This window comes from Moschus berezovskii, chromosome 22 (genome assembly GCF_049115385.1).
Source record: "Moschus berezovskii isolate FMDL1 chromosome 22, NW_MosBer_1.0, whole genome shotgun sequence".
Classification (NCBI taxonomy): domain Eukaryota; kingdom Metazoa; phylum Chordata; class Mammalia; order Artiodactyla; family Moschidae; genus Moschus; species Moschus berezovskii.
In genome coordinates, this window is record NC_142481.1 from 24,118,966 (window position 1) to 24,134,294 (window position 15,329).

The following is a 15,329-nucleotide window of genomic DNA, read 5'->3' on the forward strand; positions in this document are numbered from 1 at the left end:
TTGGAATGTGAAGTCAAGTGGGCCTTAGAGAGCATCACTACGAACAAAGCTAGTGGAGGTGATGGAATTCCAATTGAGCTATTTCAAATCCTGAAAGATGATGCTGTGAAAGTGCTGCACTCAATATGCCAGCAAATTTGGAAAACTCAGCAGTGGCCACAGGACTGGAAAAGGTTAGTCTTTATTCCAATCCCAAAGAAGGGCAATGCCAAAGAATGCTCAAACTACCGCACAATTGCACTCGTCTCACACACTAGTAAACTCATGCTCAAAATTCTCCAAGCCAGGCTTCAGCAATATGTGAACCATGAACTTCCAGATGTTCAAGCAGGTTTTAGAAAAGGCAGAGGCACCAGAGATCAAATTGCCAACATCTGCTGGATCATGGAGAAAGCAAGAGAGTTCCAGAAAAACATCTATTTCTGCTTCATTGACTCTGCCAAAGCCTTTGACTGTGTTGATCACAATAAACTGTGGAACATTCTGAAAGAGATGGGAATTTCAGACCACCTGACCTGCCTCTTGAGAAACCTGTATGCAGGTCAGGAAGCAACAGTTAGAACTGGACATGGAACAACAGACTGGTTCCAAATAGGAAAAGGAGTACGTCAAGGCTGTATATTGTCACCCTGGTTATTTAATTTATATGCAGAGTACATCATGAGGAACGCTGGGCTGGAAGAAGCACAAGCTGGAATCAAGATTGCCGGGAGAAATATCAACAACCTCAGATATGCAGATGACACCACCCTTATGGCAGAAAGTGAAGAGGAACTCAAAAGCCTCTTGATGAAAGTGAAAGAGGAGAGTGAAAAGGTTGGCTTGAAGCTCAACATTCAGAAAACGAACATCATAGCATCTGGTCCCATCACTTCATGGGAAATAGATGGAAAAACAGTGGAAACAGTGTCAGACTTTATTTTGGGGGGCTCCAAAATCACTGCAGATACTGATTGCAGCCAGGAAATTAAAAGACGCTTACTCCTTGGAAGGAAAGTTATGACCAACCTAGATAGCATATTAAAAAGCAGAGACATTACTTTGCCAACCAAGGTCCGTCTAGTCAAGGCTATGGTTTTTCCCGTGGTCATTTACGCGTGTGAGAGTTGGACTGTGAAGAAAGCTGATCGCTGAATGCTTTTGAACTGTGGTGCTGGAGAAGACTCTTGAGAGTCCCTTGGACTGCAAGGAGATCCAATCAGTCCATTCTAAAGGAGATCAATCCTGGGTGTTCATTGGAAGGACTGATGCTAAAGCTGAAACTCCAATACTTGGGCTACTTCATGTGATGAGTTGACTCACTGGAAAAGAGTCTGATGCTGGGCGGGATTGGGGGTAGGAGGAGATGGGGACAACAGAGAATGAGATGGCTGGATGGCATCACCAACTCGATGGACATGAGTTTGAGTGAACTCCGGGAGTTGGTGATGGACAGGGAGGCCTGGTGTGCTGTGATTCATGGGGTCGCAAAGAGTCGGACACGACTGAGCGACTGAACTGAACTGAACATGCAAACTACTACGTGTAGAATGGATAAACAAGGTCCTACTGTATAGCACAGGGAACGATATCTAATCTCCTGGGATAAACCATAATGGAAAGAATATAAAAAAGAATGTGTGTGTGTGTGTGTATATATATATATATATATATGTATGTATAACTGAGTCAGTCTGCTGTAGAGCAGATTGGCAGAACATTATAAACCAACTTTACTTCAATTTTAATAAATCCTCTATACGTTTTTCTTCATTTTCCCCTAAGCATATAGACTTTCACAGGTCAAAAACAGTCAAAAATTGGCACTTTCATATGATTCAACTTAATAATTGTCAGAGATAAGCCAAAGCATTTGACTTCTGGTGATACCTGTACGTGCAGCAATAGATATGTATATATTCCTTCCCAGAATTCTTTTGCCACTGGTCAGAATTTATACTTGAGATACATAAAATCCCCCACAAAAAATGCTTTAATTTAGTTCTAAGGTCTAAATGACCCCCCAAACAACTCCCTTGGTCTCTTCCCATCCCCAGTTATCTATAGATTGTCTCTGTTCACATGACAAAAACAGAATTTGTCTATTTTGGTCCAGAGAATCCAACAAACCAAACACTAGATGTTTTGGGCCTTGTACTTACAGGACAGCTATTTTTCAAAGCATATTCATTTTCCCTCCACCCTGTGATTCTGATCAAGTTTCAAGATTACATTCTGCAGACAGAGAAAGTGACTTCCTCAAGCACACAATTAAATCATAAGTTCAGGAGTTCCTTCATTCACTGTACAGCCTTGTTTAATAGCATCCAGAATGTTTTGAGGTGAATACTTTAAGATACTTTCCCCCTCTTCTAGGTTTTCCATTTTATTCTCACTCCCCTTTTCCTTGCTGGGAAATGTGTTGATGTATCAACATGTTACCGTCTCCTCTCCATACCTAAAACATCTCCTGTCAACTTGAAGAACTTCTTCTCTTTCAAGGTTCTTTCTGGGCGCTTAACTGGACTGTTCATAGTGGGGGCTACATAGATGGAGTTGTTCTTATCTCTTGAACCGGGTAATGATGAAGGACATCTTGCTGTCAAAAATTCAAATGTAGGCCCCAAAAAGGTTATATTTCATTAAGTAGTTATTCATCAACATCTGCTGAGCATCTACTATGAGTATCTCCTATTAAATGCTGAAATGGAGAAAAGAAGTTACACAAGCAGGTTTTCCCAAACTATCATCGAAGACTTAAAAAAAATATTTCCAATCCATCAGGGACTAATACTTTTGTAAAATACAGTAAAAACTAGAAAACTGACCCAGAACAGAGGCCTACAAAATACAAGAAAATTGACACAAAATAGAGGCCTAAAAATAGAAGCCCCATTTTGAAAATTATTTTCAATATGCCTAAAATTAGTCTGCCCAATTGCTATAAATGTTTCTAAAGGCTTATTCTCAATTTCTCTACTTATCTTGGACTAGAACCAAACAGTTTTATCAGTGGGTTACCCAATGGGAGTTGGGTTCCAGAGTAGTGGTTCTCACTGTAAAACGGGCATGGGGATCACCTGGAATTGTGTTAAAATGCAGTTTCTGGGATGAGGCCTAAGAGCCTGAATTTCTGACAGTTCGAGGAAATGCCAGTGCTGTTCTCCAGACCACACTGTGGGCAGAAGAATCTGGAGACGTGTAAATCAAGATGGGGAGAGACAGGGAGTTAGAATATGACCTAAAACATGTCAGCCTGTAGGAAGCAAGTGCTGAGGGATCACTGGAGAGGAAAGTAAACCTCAAGGAGTTCAGAGAAGGTGGCCCAGAGGCAGTGACACAGGACATTTGTTTTAAATGAGTCAGAATTCTCTAGATGGGTAAAGATGAGGACAAGAAAGAAAAAAAGTCACTTTAGCAGACGGGACAGCAATTCAAGAGACGGAGACATGAAATGAGGACTGGGAAGGCAGTTTGAAGTCAGATTACTAGTTTTTTAATCTCAGAAGGAATAAGATACCAACCCCTTAGCAGCTTGTCCACCACTCAGCTTAAGAAATAAGTGGCAGCTGAGATAAAACCTGCTGTGCACCTCTCTGATGGTATCCCTTCTTTCTCTTTGTCACAGCTAAATCCTCTCCTAAATTTTGGAGTTTATCCTCCTATGCATTTCATTAAAAAATGTGTCTCTAAGTAAGGCATGCATTTCTTGCATGAGTCAAATATTGTGTTAAGGGACTTCCCCATAGTGGGGCGTGGGTTCTGTCCGTAGTCGGGAAACTAAGATCACACATGTGGTGCAGCCTGGCTGAAAACAGAACGTTGTGTTAACTTTTCTGCCATTTGCTTTTCGGCCACCTTTGTTTGTGAGTTTCATCTGTGTGAAATGAGTGGCTCAAGTCAGTTTTATTCAGACTTCCTCAGGCTTGGTGATTGAGTTGGGAGTGGGATTTAGGATTATTCTTAGTTTACAGCCAGTGGTGATATTATTAACTGAAATGAGAAAACAGTAAAGAAGTGAATTTGTGGGGCAGGCAAATAATTCTGCTTGGGACGTGTTTGAGACAGCCGTAGGCATTCAGATACAGAGGGTGAGCAGTTGGAAACAGCACCTGGGGCTCAAAGCTAGAAACACGAGGAAGGAATCTGGAATATAGGGGAGAGTTGAAGCTCTTGAGTGACCTCTGGAGGGAGGGATCATAAGGAGTTCTGGTGACCCACTGGTTGGTCTTGGGTCAGGGAGGAGGCACGATGGCTGGTTAGAGACAAGATCCCTGAGTGGATAAATTTGTCTTAGTCAGTGAGGTGGCTGGGAGTGCACTGTTCTGATATATAATTTTCTTTTTGCAAAGTGAGATATCAGAAGGATTAGTTGAATTACCCCAGAGTGCCAAGATCCTCCTGGTTTGGTGTTCCTTCTCTCTGTGAAGTAGTGGCAGCCTGTTCAGCATCAGGGAGTGGAACAGCGTGAGGAAGATCACCTAGACAGGAAGGTCAGAGGAGGCGCTAATAACGAGCAGACATCACAGCATCCAAGAAGGTGGCGCCGACAGGTAGAGGTGAAGGTGGGTATGACTGCTACATCTCAGTGAGCTGGCCCTTTATGGAACGCTCAGGATTAAGTAATTTCATAGTTACATTTGCATAACCACAAAGACATGGTTGATATGTGAATCTTTATATTTTTGCCTGTAGTCTTTAATCTGCGTGGCTAGGAAAACCTAAACTATCAAGTGATCTGTGATGCCTTGTATAAATTGTTCAGTAACACCTGTCTTCGGAACAACTTTGATGAGCAAGACTGAAGAAGCTATGTTTTTGAAAGTACCAGTTTTGCTGAAGAAGGCATGGAATTTTAGAACTGCCAACCAGTCCATTCTAAAGGAGATCAATCCTGGGTGTTCATTGGAAGGACTGATGCTAAAGCTGAAACTCCAATACTTGGGCCACCTCATGCGACGAGTTGACTCACTGGAAAAGAGTCTGATGCTGGGAAGGATTGGGGGTGGGAGGAGACGGGGACGACAGAGAATGAGATGGCTGGATGGCATCACCGACTCGATGGACATGAGTCTGAGTAAGCTCTGGGAGTTGGTGATGGACAGGGAAGCCTGGCGTGCTGCAGTCCATGGAGCCACAGAATTGGACATGACTAAGCGACTGGACTGACTGACTGATGTCCACAGCAGCACTGCTTACAATAGCCAAGATGTGGAAACAACCTAAATGTCCAGCGACAGATGAATGGATAAAGATGTGGTACGTATTTACAATGGAATTCCACACAGCCATTAAAAAAAAGAATAAAATAATGTCATTTGCAGCAACAAAGATAGACATAGAGATTATCATACTAAGTGAAGTCAGAATGACTCCATACCAGTATATCACTTATATGTGGAATCTAAAAAATGATACAAATTAATTTATCTATATAAAACAGAAACAGACTCACATACACAGAAGACATATGGGACTTCCCTGGCAGTGCATTGTATAAGAATCCACCAGTTAAGGCAGGGTAGGTACACGAGTTTGATCCCTGCTCTGGGAAGATTTCACATGCTGTGGAGCAACTAAGCCCATGCATCACAACTACTGAGCCTGCAAGCCTAAAGCCCATGCTCCACAGCAGAGACGCCACCACAATGAGAACCCTGTGCCCCGCAATGAAGAGCAGACCCGGCTCGCCACGATGAAGAGAAAGCCCCTGCAGCACCACCGAGACCCAGTGCAGCCAAAAATAAATTTCGAGAATTATTAAAAAGACAAGACATATGGTTACTTGTGGGGGAGGGATAAATTAGGAGACAGATAAATTAGCAGATAAACGGGGTCCTATTCTATTGCACAGGAAACTATATTCAGTATCCCATTAATAAACAATGGAGAAGAATACGAAAAAGGTTACACATATAATGGAATCATTTTGCTGTATACCATAAACTAATACAACATTATAAATCAACTATACTTAAATTTTAAAAAGTGTCTTTCATGGAGCAAAATGTTTAATTCTGATGAAGCCCTATTTATTGATTTTTTCTTTTCTGAATTGTACTTTCAGTAGAATTAATATAAAACAACTCTTGAAATGCAAGGAGATCAAACCAGTCAATCCTAAAGGAAATCAACCCTGATTATTCATTGGAAGGACTGATGCTGACGCTTTCATACTTTGGCCACCTGATGTGAAGAGCCACTGGAAAAGACCCTGATGCTGGAAAAGATTGAAGGCAAAAGGAGAAGAGGTCAGCAGAGGATGAGATGGTTAGACAGCATCACTGACTCAATGGACATGAATTTGAGCAAACTCTGGGAGATAGTGAAGGACAGGGAAGCCTGGTGTGCTGTAGTCCATGGGGTCACAGAGTTGGACACAACTGAGCACAGGAACAACACAAGAACTCTTTGCCTAACCTAAGGTTACATAGATATTCCCATATGTTTTCTTCTAAAAATAGTTCTATATAATTTTTCTTCTACAAACTCTTACATTTGAGTATATAATTCCTTATTAAAATTTTTAAACATACATAAAAGTTGGAAGATACAAAAGCTAACATTTCACCGTATTTACTTTCTTGAACCATTTGAAAATAACAGACATCATGACATTTCATACCTAATTAAAGGTAGTTCTCACTTTGCATGGCAGTGTGGGATCACATAAATGATCTTGCAAGCTGAAACTGTGCAAGGTGATCGTAATCATCAGTGGGGAAAATTATGATTGTTCTGTGACATCTAAAAATTCAGGAGACTTCCCTGGTGGCTCAGTTGTTACAGCTCCATGCACTTGAGGCAGAGGGCCTGGGTTGGATCCCTGGTCAGGGAACTAGATCCTGCACGCTGCAACTAACACCTGGTACAGCCAACTAAATTAAGAAATAAAAAATAAAGACAATCTTCTACCTTAGGTGGGGAGAAAAAAAGACTCATGTCAAAACATTAAAATCTCTTATCATGGGCTATAAAGGTACAGGAAAAATTTAAAAGCAGTAGAATTAGTATGTAACTTAAAACATCAGAAACATTAAAAATTTAAGTTATTTCTTGAAAAGAAACATTTATCAAGACTAATTTGAACAATGCTGTCCTTCCTCTTTGTGTAAGTTAGAATTTGGGGACAGCATCTTTTCTATCCATTTGGTGAACTGTCATACTGTTTTAAATTTGCACTGCCTTCCAGCCTCTTATCCTTTCTGTTTTCAATGCTGTGAAATATCTCCTAGAGTTCATTTAATATTAGTTTTTTTTTTGCTAGTGGTACTTCCTCCAGAACGTCATCACCCTTTTCCTCATAACCAATTTCTTCATTTAAGTTGGTAAGTTCGACTTCACTAAATTCATCTGGCCGCTGTGTATAGTCCCCTGAACACAGGCAATCTTCCTATGGGCAGCTGCTTCTCGGATAACTCCATTCACATTCTATTCAAATTTCACTTTGCATTATCATGTTGTTAATTTGCTGCATTTTTGTCTTTTTTGGCCAAATTCCTCTTTCCGTTATCCATTTAATGTCAAGTGTCACAGTTTATGACTGAGAGACAAGAAAGTAACACAGCGACACAACTGGCTGTCTGTACATAAACGGGATGACCAGTGAGCAGCCACCCAGGTTTGGAGATGTGACAGGACCGGTCACGGATGACAGACACCTAAAAATACATGTTGTGTATGGAGTGAATCATGGGCTGAAGGTCTAGCAGCAGCTGGTGTTTTTTGTAATCACTCATAGTTGATATACCATGCTGAGATTGGAACTGTCTTGCTGGCAACTGGTGTTATTTAATTGAACCATGGTAACTGAAATTCTTGCACAGACTACAACAGTTCAAGGCAAGGACTGCCTGTTTTTAAGCATGTGCCTCCTACAAACTGGAGCTTTCCAGGTAGGGCTAGTGGTAAAGAATCTGCCTGCTGATGCAGGAGATGCAGGTTTGATCCCTGGGTCGGGAAAACCCCCTGGAGAAGGAAATGGCAACCCACTCCAGTATTCTTGCTTGGAAAATCTCATGGGGTTTTCCTGACAGGCTACAGTCCATGGGGTCACACAGGGTCAGATGTCACTGAGCACACATATGCAAGGTTCAAGGCCTCCTAATAATCAGGCCATTTTCATATCATTATCACACTTAAGGAAATGACCAATAACTTCCTAGTATACTGTCTAATCCATATTAAAAATGGCTGATTTATTTCAAGGACCTAGAACAGTTCTCCCTCATGAACTTTTCTCTTGTAATACTGACTTTTCAGAGAAACTAGATACCTCCCGAAATGTGATCCACGGGTGAGCAGCCATCACCTGGCAACTAGCTGATTTCAGAACCTTGGGCCGCACTCCAGAACTTCTGTCCTCCATTTCGGTGTGTATCTTTTTAGATTAGTTATGCCTGGAAATAGCTAAGGCCTTTCAACAAATTCAGTATTTGTTTGCAACAATGGAATTTTTTAGACTGTTTAATTACTACCACTCCTCTTAACTGGATCTACTGTCTAAGTCTGTTTTTCTTTATGTTTTGCATTATTTTAGGTTTGATCATCCTGGTCCATTAATTTGATTCTCAATAATGACATCTTCAGTTCAAATTCTGAATTCTTAAAATTGGCAAATCGCCTTTTTCATTTCCTCAAAGTCTTTCTCTGTGTGTCTGCTATAACAGAATCTCCTTAAGAGCTCCTGTTATTTTTTTGGTCTGTCTCTTCCAGCAGTTCTTACTTAAGGTCTACCTACTCTGTCCATCTTTTAGGATCAGTGCTTCTCAAATGGGGCTCTTCTTTGGAATCACCTGGGAAGTTTATGACATTCTGGGCCTTGGACCCCATCTCCAGGGATTATGATTTGACTGGTCTGGAGAGAGGCCTGGCACCAAATGTTTTAAAAGCTCTCCAGGTCTGCTTGTGGGTTCTTAAAGCATAAGTAATCCTGTCACCAAAATTCAGAATGTCAGAAAGTCTATAGGAAAACTTGGTTTCTTTAACACACATACCTTGTAAGAAAAGTAGCAAGAACAGAGAATGAGGGAAAGAGATAAAGGGATGAAGAACTTATAGATTACTTATTTTTTAAAGTCTCTTAAAAAAAACTTATTTATTATTTATTTATTTGGCTGCACTGGGTCTTAGTCGTGGCATGTGCGATATAATTTCCTGACCAGGGATCAAACCTGGGCCCCCTGCATTTGGGAGCACAGAGTCTTACCCACTGGACCACCAGGAAAGTTCCCAGATTAAGTATAAAAAGGCATGAGACAGGACTCCCCGGTGGTCCAGTGGTTAAGAATCTGCCTGCCAGTGCAAGGGATATGAGTTTGACCCTGGTTGAGGAAGATCCCACATGACACAGAGCAACTAGGTAGCTGGATCATGACTGCTGAGCCCACAGCCCTCAAAGAAGAGCCTGTGTGCAGCAACAAAAACCTGGCACAGTTAAAATAAAAACATTTTAAAAAAGAACATGAAACAGAGCAACTCACTGCAACACATGGACCTTATTTACATCTTGATTTGAAAAAACAACTATAAACACTTAGGAGACAACCGGGAAAATATGAACACTGACTGGATTTTTAAAAACTGTAGTAAAATACACATAACAAAAAACTTACCATTTTAAGTTTAAAATATAACCATTTTAAGGTGACCAGTTCAGCAGTGTTACATACATTCACACTGTTGTGTAGATATTGGGAAATTGTTAATTTATTTAGGTGTGATAATGGCTTATATTTATGTTTTAAAAAGAAGAGTGTTTCTCTTGAAAATGCACAGGCTGAAATCTTTATGGATAAAATGATATGAAGTCTGGTATTTTTTTTTCCAAGATAGATGAAACAAGACTGGCCATGAATTGTGGGGTAACTGTTGAAGCTGGGCAACAGGAATTTAGGATTAATTATACTACTTCCTACACTTCTGTGTGTGACATTTTCCTTAAAGTTTAAGGAAAAGGAAGATTTTTTTTTAAAGTAAGTTTTCTTATTTAGTAGTTTATTATTGATTTTTTTTCTTTGCATGTGTGCTGAGTCCCTTCAGTTGTATCCAACTCTTTGTGACCCTATGGACTCTCGCCCGCCAGGCTCCTCTGTCTGTGGAATTCTCCAGGCAAGAATCCTGGAGTCGGGTACCATGCCTTCTTCCAGTGGATCTTTTGGACCCAGGTACTGAACCTGGGTCTCCTGAACTGGCAGGTGGGTTCTTTACCACTAGTGCCACCTGGGATGCTCTGTTATTGATTTTTTAACTTGTCTCCCTTAACTCCCCCCCCACTTTTCTGCTAAACTTCTACCAGTCTCACTAGCTCTTGTTAAGTTTTTTCCATGACTACTACACACACACCCCTAACAAATTTCACCCTGTCAATTTCTGTTTAGTGTTTTGTTCTTGTCAAGTTGTCAGAACCATGAGGCACCTTGGACTGACACCCACAGATCCTGGTTTCCCAAGCTTCCCGCAACTATAGTGTTTCCTCCCATGCTAGTGTGACAATTTCACGTACCTTTGCTGGCTGGCTGATGAAGGTGTTCTGAAACAATGACAGTATCATCGAAATAACCCAGCTGGTGGCTTGGTCTTTGCTCAGTTCCAGGCTATAAAGTGCTGTAAAGAAGGCTGAGGCCAGGCTAGTGACACCCAGAAGGAGCCAGCAGAAGTATGTCAACCATCTGTGCCAGCCTTTACAGACACACTGCTTCCCTTCTTCTGGGCTCAGGATGGGGAAACTGGTTGCCTCCCTTAAGAACAGAAGTTGAAGGAATAACCAACCTAGTCAACAGCTGACAGAGAGGTTTAGGAAGACTACACGTGGTAAAGGCCAGTGGGACGTGTTACCTGGAGAGCCCTTGCTCTGTGGGAAGAACGTGGGTTTCCAAGAGTTCCTGGAGTTTTTGCAGTTGGCGGACTGCATCAAGGAAGTCACTGGGGTGATCGGCCTGGGTGGGACCCGGTGTCTGTAAGTGAGACTGGAGCCTCTGCAGAACTCTGAGCAGGTAACTGCAGAAATGATGGTGGTTTTCAGGAACCACTAAAAATACAGCCCAGGTTGACATGTGAGCAAGTGGAAGACTTCAAGAAACAGAAATTCTTGATAGAAATGAGCAATCTGTTAACTGATGAAAGTGAAAGTCGCTCAGTTGTGTATGACTCTTTGTGACCCCATGAACTATACAGTCCACGGAATTCTCCAGGCCAGAATGCTGGAGTGGGTAGCCTTTCCCTTCTCCAGGGGATCTTCCCAACCCAAGGATTGGATCCAAGTCTCCCACATTGCCAGTGGAATTTTTACCAGGTGAGCCACAAGGGAAGCCCAAGAATACTGGAGTGGGTAGCCTATCCCTTCTCCAGCAGATCTTCCCAACCTAGGAATTGAATCAGGGTCTCCTGCATTGCAGGTGGATTCTTACCAACTGAGCTATCAGGGAAGCAAGCCCCTGTTAACTGATGATGAGGTTAAATTTCCTAGTCAATGAAGACTGAAGAATACAGAATTGTATTCTCTGAGCATGCTGGTATATTTGCAACGATTTGTAAAATCCTACATTACTTTGATAGAGAATCAAAGTAATTTTTAAAGCTAATTGAGTTTTTTCATCAGAACTGTAGTACATGTGAACTTGTAAGTGCCTGGAATGTGAATGTGAAGTCGCTCAGTTGTGTTGGACTCTCTGCGACTCCATGGACTACAGCCTACCAGGCCCCTCCGTCCATGGGATTTTCCAGGCAAGAGCACTGGAGTGGGTTGCCATTTCCTTCTCCAGGGGATCTTCCCAACACAGGGATCGAACCCAGGTCTTCCACACTGTGGGCAGACGCTTTACCGTCTGAGCCATCAGGGAAGTAGACTGCCCAGAAGGCCCAAACTAAATTCAAGAATTCATAAATCACACAATCTCATCATTCCATAGAATAAAGAGAATGACACACTTTCACAGCCTCTGACAAAGCAGATGAAATATGGGGCAGGGGGGGCTCTGATACAGAGGACATTTTTGGTGGGTTTTTCTTTTAACCTTTACTTTGTAAGACCAGATATGCTGTCTCAAAAAGCTCTGAGAGGTAGCAGAGCTATCTGCCCTCTACTGGAAGTTTAAGGAAATGAAAAAGTAGGAGAAGGTGGTATCATGCCTGTTGATTATGCTGAGAGGTAAGAATGAATGTGACAGTAAGGGTGGCGGGTGTGTGTGGGGTAGGGGCAGATGAAAGATCAGATCCTGAAACTTACTGAACTTTACCATTTGCCCAGTAGAGTCCTGCCTGCTGGGGACAGCCTGGATGCTCTAAGTAAGAACAGATGAGGCCAGACAAAAGCTTCAGCAGCTCGTTTATGCTGTCAGAATGCCATGAAGATGGTTCACACTCTGAGAGTAGGTACGTATTTCTCCTGAGCAGGAATCCCACAGTTTCCTTTAATTCCTGTAAGTGGAACCAAGAGGAGAAAGGTCAGTTTACATTAAACTCAGGACTGGGAGAAATTACAGACAGTCATGAAGCAGTTTATCTCCTCTGAGGGGCATATGGTCAGTGTGTGTGCAAGCTAAGTTGCTTCAATTGTGTCTGACTCTTTGTGACCCCATGGACTGTAGGCCTACAAGCTCCTCTGTCCATGAGATTCTCCAGCCAAGAATACAGAGTGGGTTGTTATTTCCTCTTCCAGGGGATCTTCCCGACCCAGGGATCGAATGTGCGTCTCTTAAAGTCTCCTGCATTGGCAGGCAGGTTCTTTTTCACTAGTGCCACCTGGGAAGCCCTATGCTTAGTGTAAATGACCTTAATTTTTCACTGTCTCTCCTTTTTCACAAAGCAGTTACCTCAGAGTAGCTTCAGAACTAGTTTTAGGAGAGAATCTAGGATGAAAGAAGAAGAGGTTGAGCAAACATCAAAAAACTAAGGCACCTCCAGAGCAGGGCATTCTGCACTCAAGTCAGTGCTGAGAACACTCCAGAATCAAGAGAAAGAACTGGAGGCAGGATGACGATGGCTCAGGGCACAGGGATTAGAGCACAGCCACTACAGTTAATAGGGCTCCGGAGCCTTGCCGGAGAGTCTCGTGTTCACTGGCCTTCTCCACCACATGGGGGAGGGCAGCATGACATTTACCTGTAAACTCTGACACCACGCTCACCTCAACCACCTCCATGAGAGAGAGAGGCTCTGAAGAAGCATCCGAGGGGCAGGAGCCCTGGATGAGAGGAAATACAGGCAGAGGCTCCTGTGGTTGGATCAACGGGAAAAGCCGCCCGATCACAAGACTGATGGGGAAAAAGATGACAGCAGTTTGGATGCTGACGAGCAGTTCAGACCAGGTCACAGCAAACGGGCCCACTGAAAAAAAAAGCATGATGTCAACCCTCATCCTCGACCATTAAAATTGTCTCCGAGACACTCCTCTCCCAGGTTTAAGTATTGTTCTAAAATTTATTTTAATTGGAGTATAATGGCTTTACAATGTTGTGTTCGTTTCTGCTGTGCAACAATGTCAGTCAGCTCTGCTGCTGCTGCTGCTAAGTCACTTCAGTCGTGTCCGACTCTGTATGACCCCACAGACGGAAGCCCACCAGGCTCCCCTGTCCCTGGGATTCTCCAGGCAAGAACACTGGAGTGGGTTGCCATTTCCTTCTCCAATGTGTGAAAGTGAAAAGTGAAAGTGAAGTCGCTCAGTCGTGTCCAACCCTTAGCGACCCCACGGACTGCAGCCAACCAGGCTCCTCCATCCATGGGATTTTCTAGGCAAGAGTACTGGAGTGGCTTGCCACATTGCCTTCTCCGATACAGTCAGTTCTAAGTATCCATTAATATATCCCCTCCCTCATTGCCTCCCTCCCACCCCTACTCCCATTCTGCCTCCCTGGGTCATCACAGAGCCCCGAGCTGAGCTCCCTGCGCTATACAGCAGCTTCCCACTAGCTATCTGGTTTATACATGGTAGTGTACATATGTCAGTGCTATTCCCTCAGCTCATCCCATCCTCCCCAACCCCTGCCAAGTCCACAAGTCCATTTTCTATGTCCTGCAGTTTAAGTATTTATTGACCAATTAACTATGATCATCTAAGGATAGCAAGTTATTTCAACAGTCAGGATCCTGAGGTGTCTCTAGGGCCATTTCATTTGTTAATGAGGGAGGTCAATGAGAAAATGTGTATTCTAATGTTAGAGCAAACGAGTATTCTCACTTAAGAGTAGAATTAGATGAGTACTCTAACGGGAGGGCAGCAGAGGAAAAACGAAGGCCCGTCGTGATTCCATTTCTAACTCGGAAACTTGGCAGGAATGGAGTGTAGCAAAGGGACTGCATGCCACAAACAGCACACGTCAGGGCTCACCCCGAGCTTGCTCCTCTCTCTTGGCAGTGGGACTGTTCACCTTCCAGAACATGACGTTGGTGACCATGTTGCAGAGAAGGAGGGTCATGTAGCAGGTGAGCCGCTGGACCCTCGTAAACTGGTTCCAGGGGTGTCGAGTTGCGACTGAGAGCCACAAGCAATCCTGGGTGAACTTCTCTATGATCATGGAGGAGAACAGGTGTCTAACAAGATAAATCAGAACAAGAAATGCATGAGATTTCATTCTGAACATGCCCTCGTTTGAGATGTGGTTCACCTGGCGGCAAGCGACACATCAACAACTCGGCCACTGCTCAACACCTTTGTGAAGAAGCTTTCAGGTGACACAGTATGATTTTTGCTGCTGTTGTTGTTACCACAGGGTAAAAGGGTTTTGAGGATAAGGGTAACTTTATGAGATTTTAAAACTAAAACCTTGTTTTGGCTTTACCAGAGGTTTTGACAAATCTTTTTTATTCTTAGAAAGTTTGCATTAAGCTTCCACTCAAGATATAGGGGCTTCCCTGGTGGCTCAGATGGTTAAGAATCTGCCTGCAATGCAGGAGACCTGGGTTTGATCCATGGGTCGGGAAGATCCCCTGGAGTAGGAAATGGCAACCCACTCCAGTATTCTTGCCTGGAGAATTCCATGGACAGAGAGGCCAGGCGGGCTGGGGTCACAAAGAAGCTGACATGACTGAATGACTAACATTTTCATTTTTTCCACTCAAGATAGTTACAAGGTAAGGTAAACTTATGTAAGGTAAACTCATACTTGGAGAACCTTCTCTACTCTCAAAAGAAACTATAAATACAATATAAAAAGAAATGATTCAAATATTAGCTGGGCTTAAAAACAAAATAAATGTCTCTGAAGAAGAGGGATGGGATGAGAAACAAGATGGTAAGTGGGGAGGAAGCCACAGGATTCTGAGCTCCAGGTTTGGAAGAAGGCATACACAGGTCAAAGTTTAATTCCCAGAAAGTAACTGAAAGTGATTCATGGAGGGAGGCAAAGGGAGGG

General features: G+C 42.8%; 1 protein-coding gene across 1 annotated transcript in view; it reads right to left on the reverse strand.

The window, feature by feature from the left end:
• Positions 1–15,329, reverse strand: part of PKD1L3 (polycystin 1 like 3, transient receptor potential channel interacting) — a 68,016-nt gene that overhangs the window by 22,295 nt on the left and 30,392 nt on the right. The window contains exons 15-21 of the mRNA XM_088829974.1: positions 14,306–14,508; positions 13,106–13,305; positions 12,216–12,396; positions 10,816–11,008; positions 10,484–10,718; positions 4,361–4,460; positions 2,438–2,578 (exon numbers count right to left, since the gene is read on the reverse strand). Coding sequence (XP_088686100.1) covers positions 2,438–2,578; positions 4,361–4,460; positions 10,484–10,718; positions 10,816–11,008; positions 12,216–12,396; positions 13,106–13,305; positions 14,306–14,508 — 1,253 coding nt within the window. The remainder of the gene's footprint in view (positions 1–2,437; positions 2,579–4,360; positions 4,461–10,483; positions 10,719–10,815; positions 11,009–12,215; positions 12,397–13,105; positions 13,306–14,305; positions 14,509–15,329) is intronic.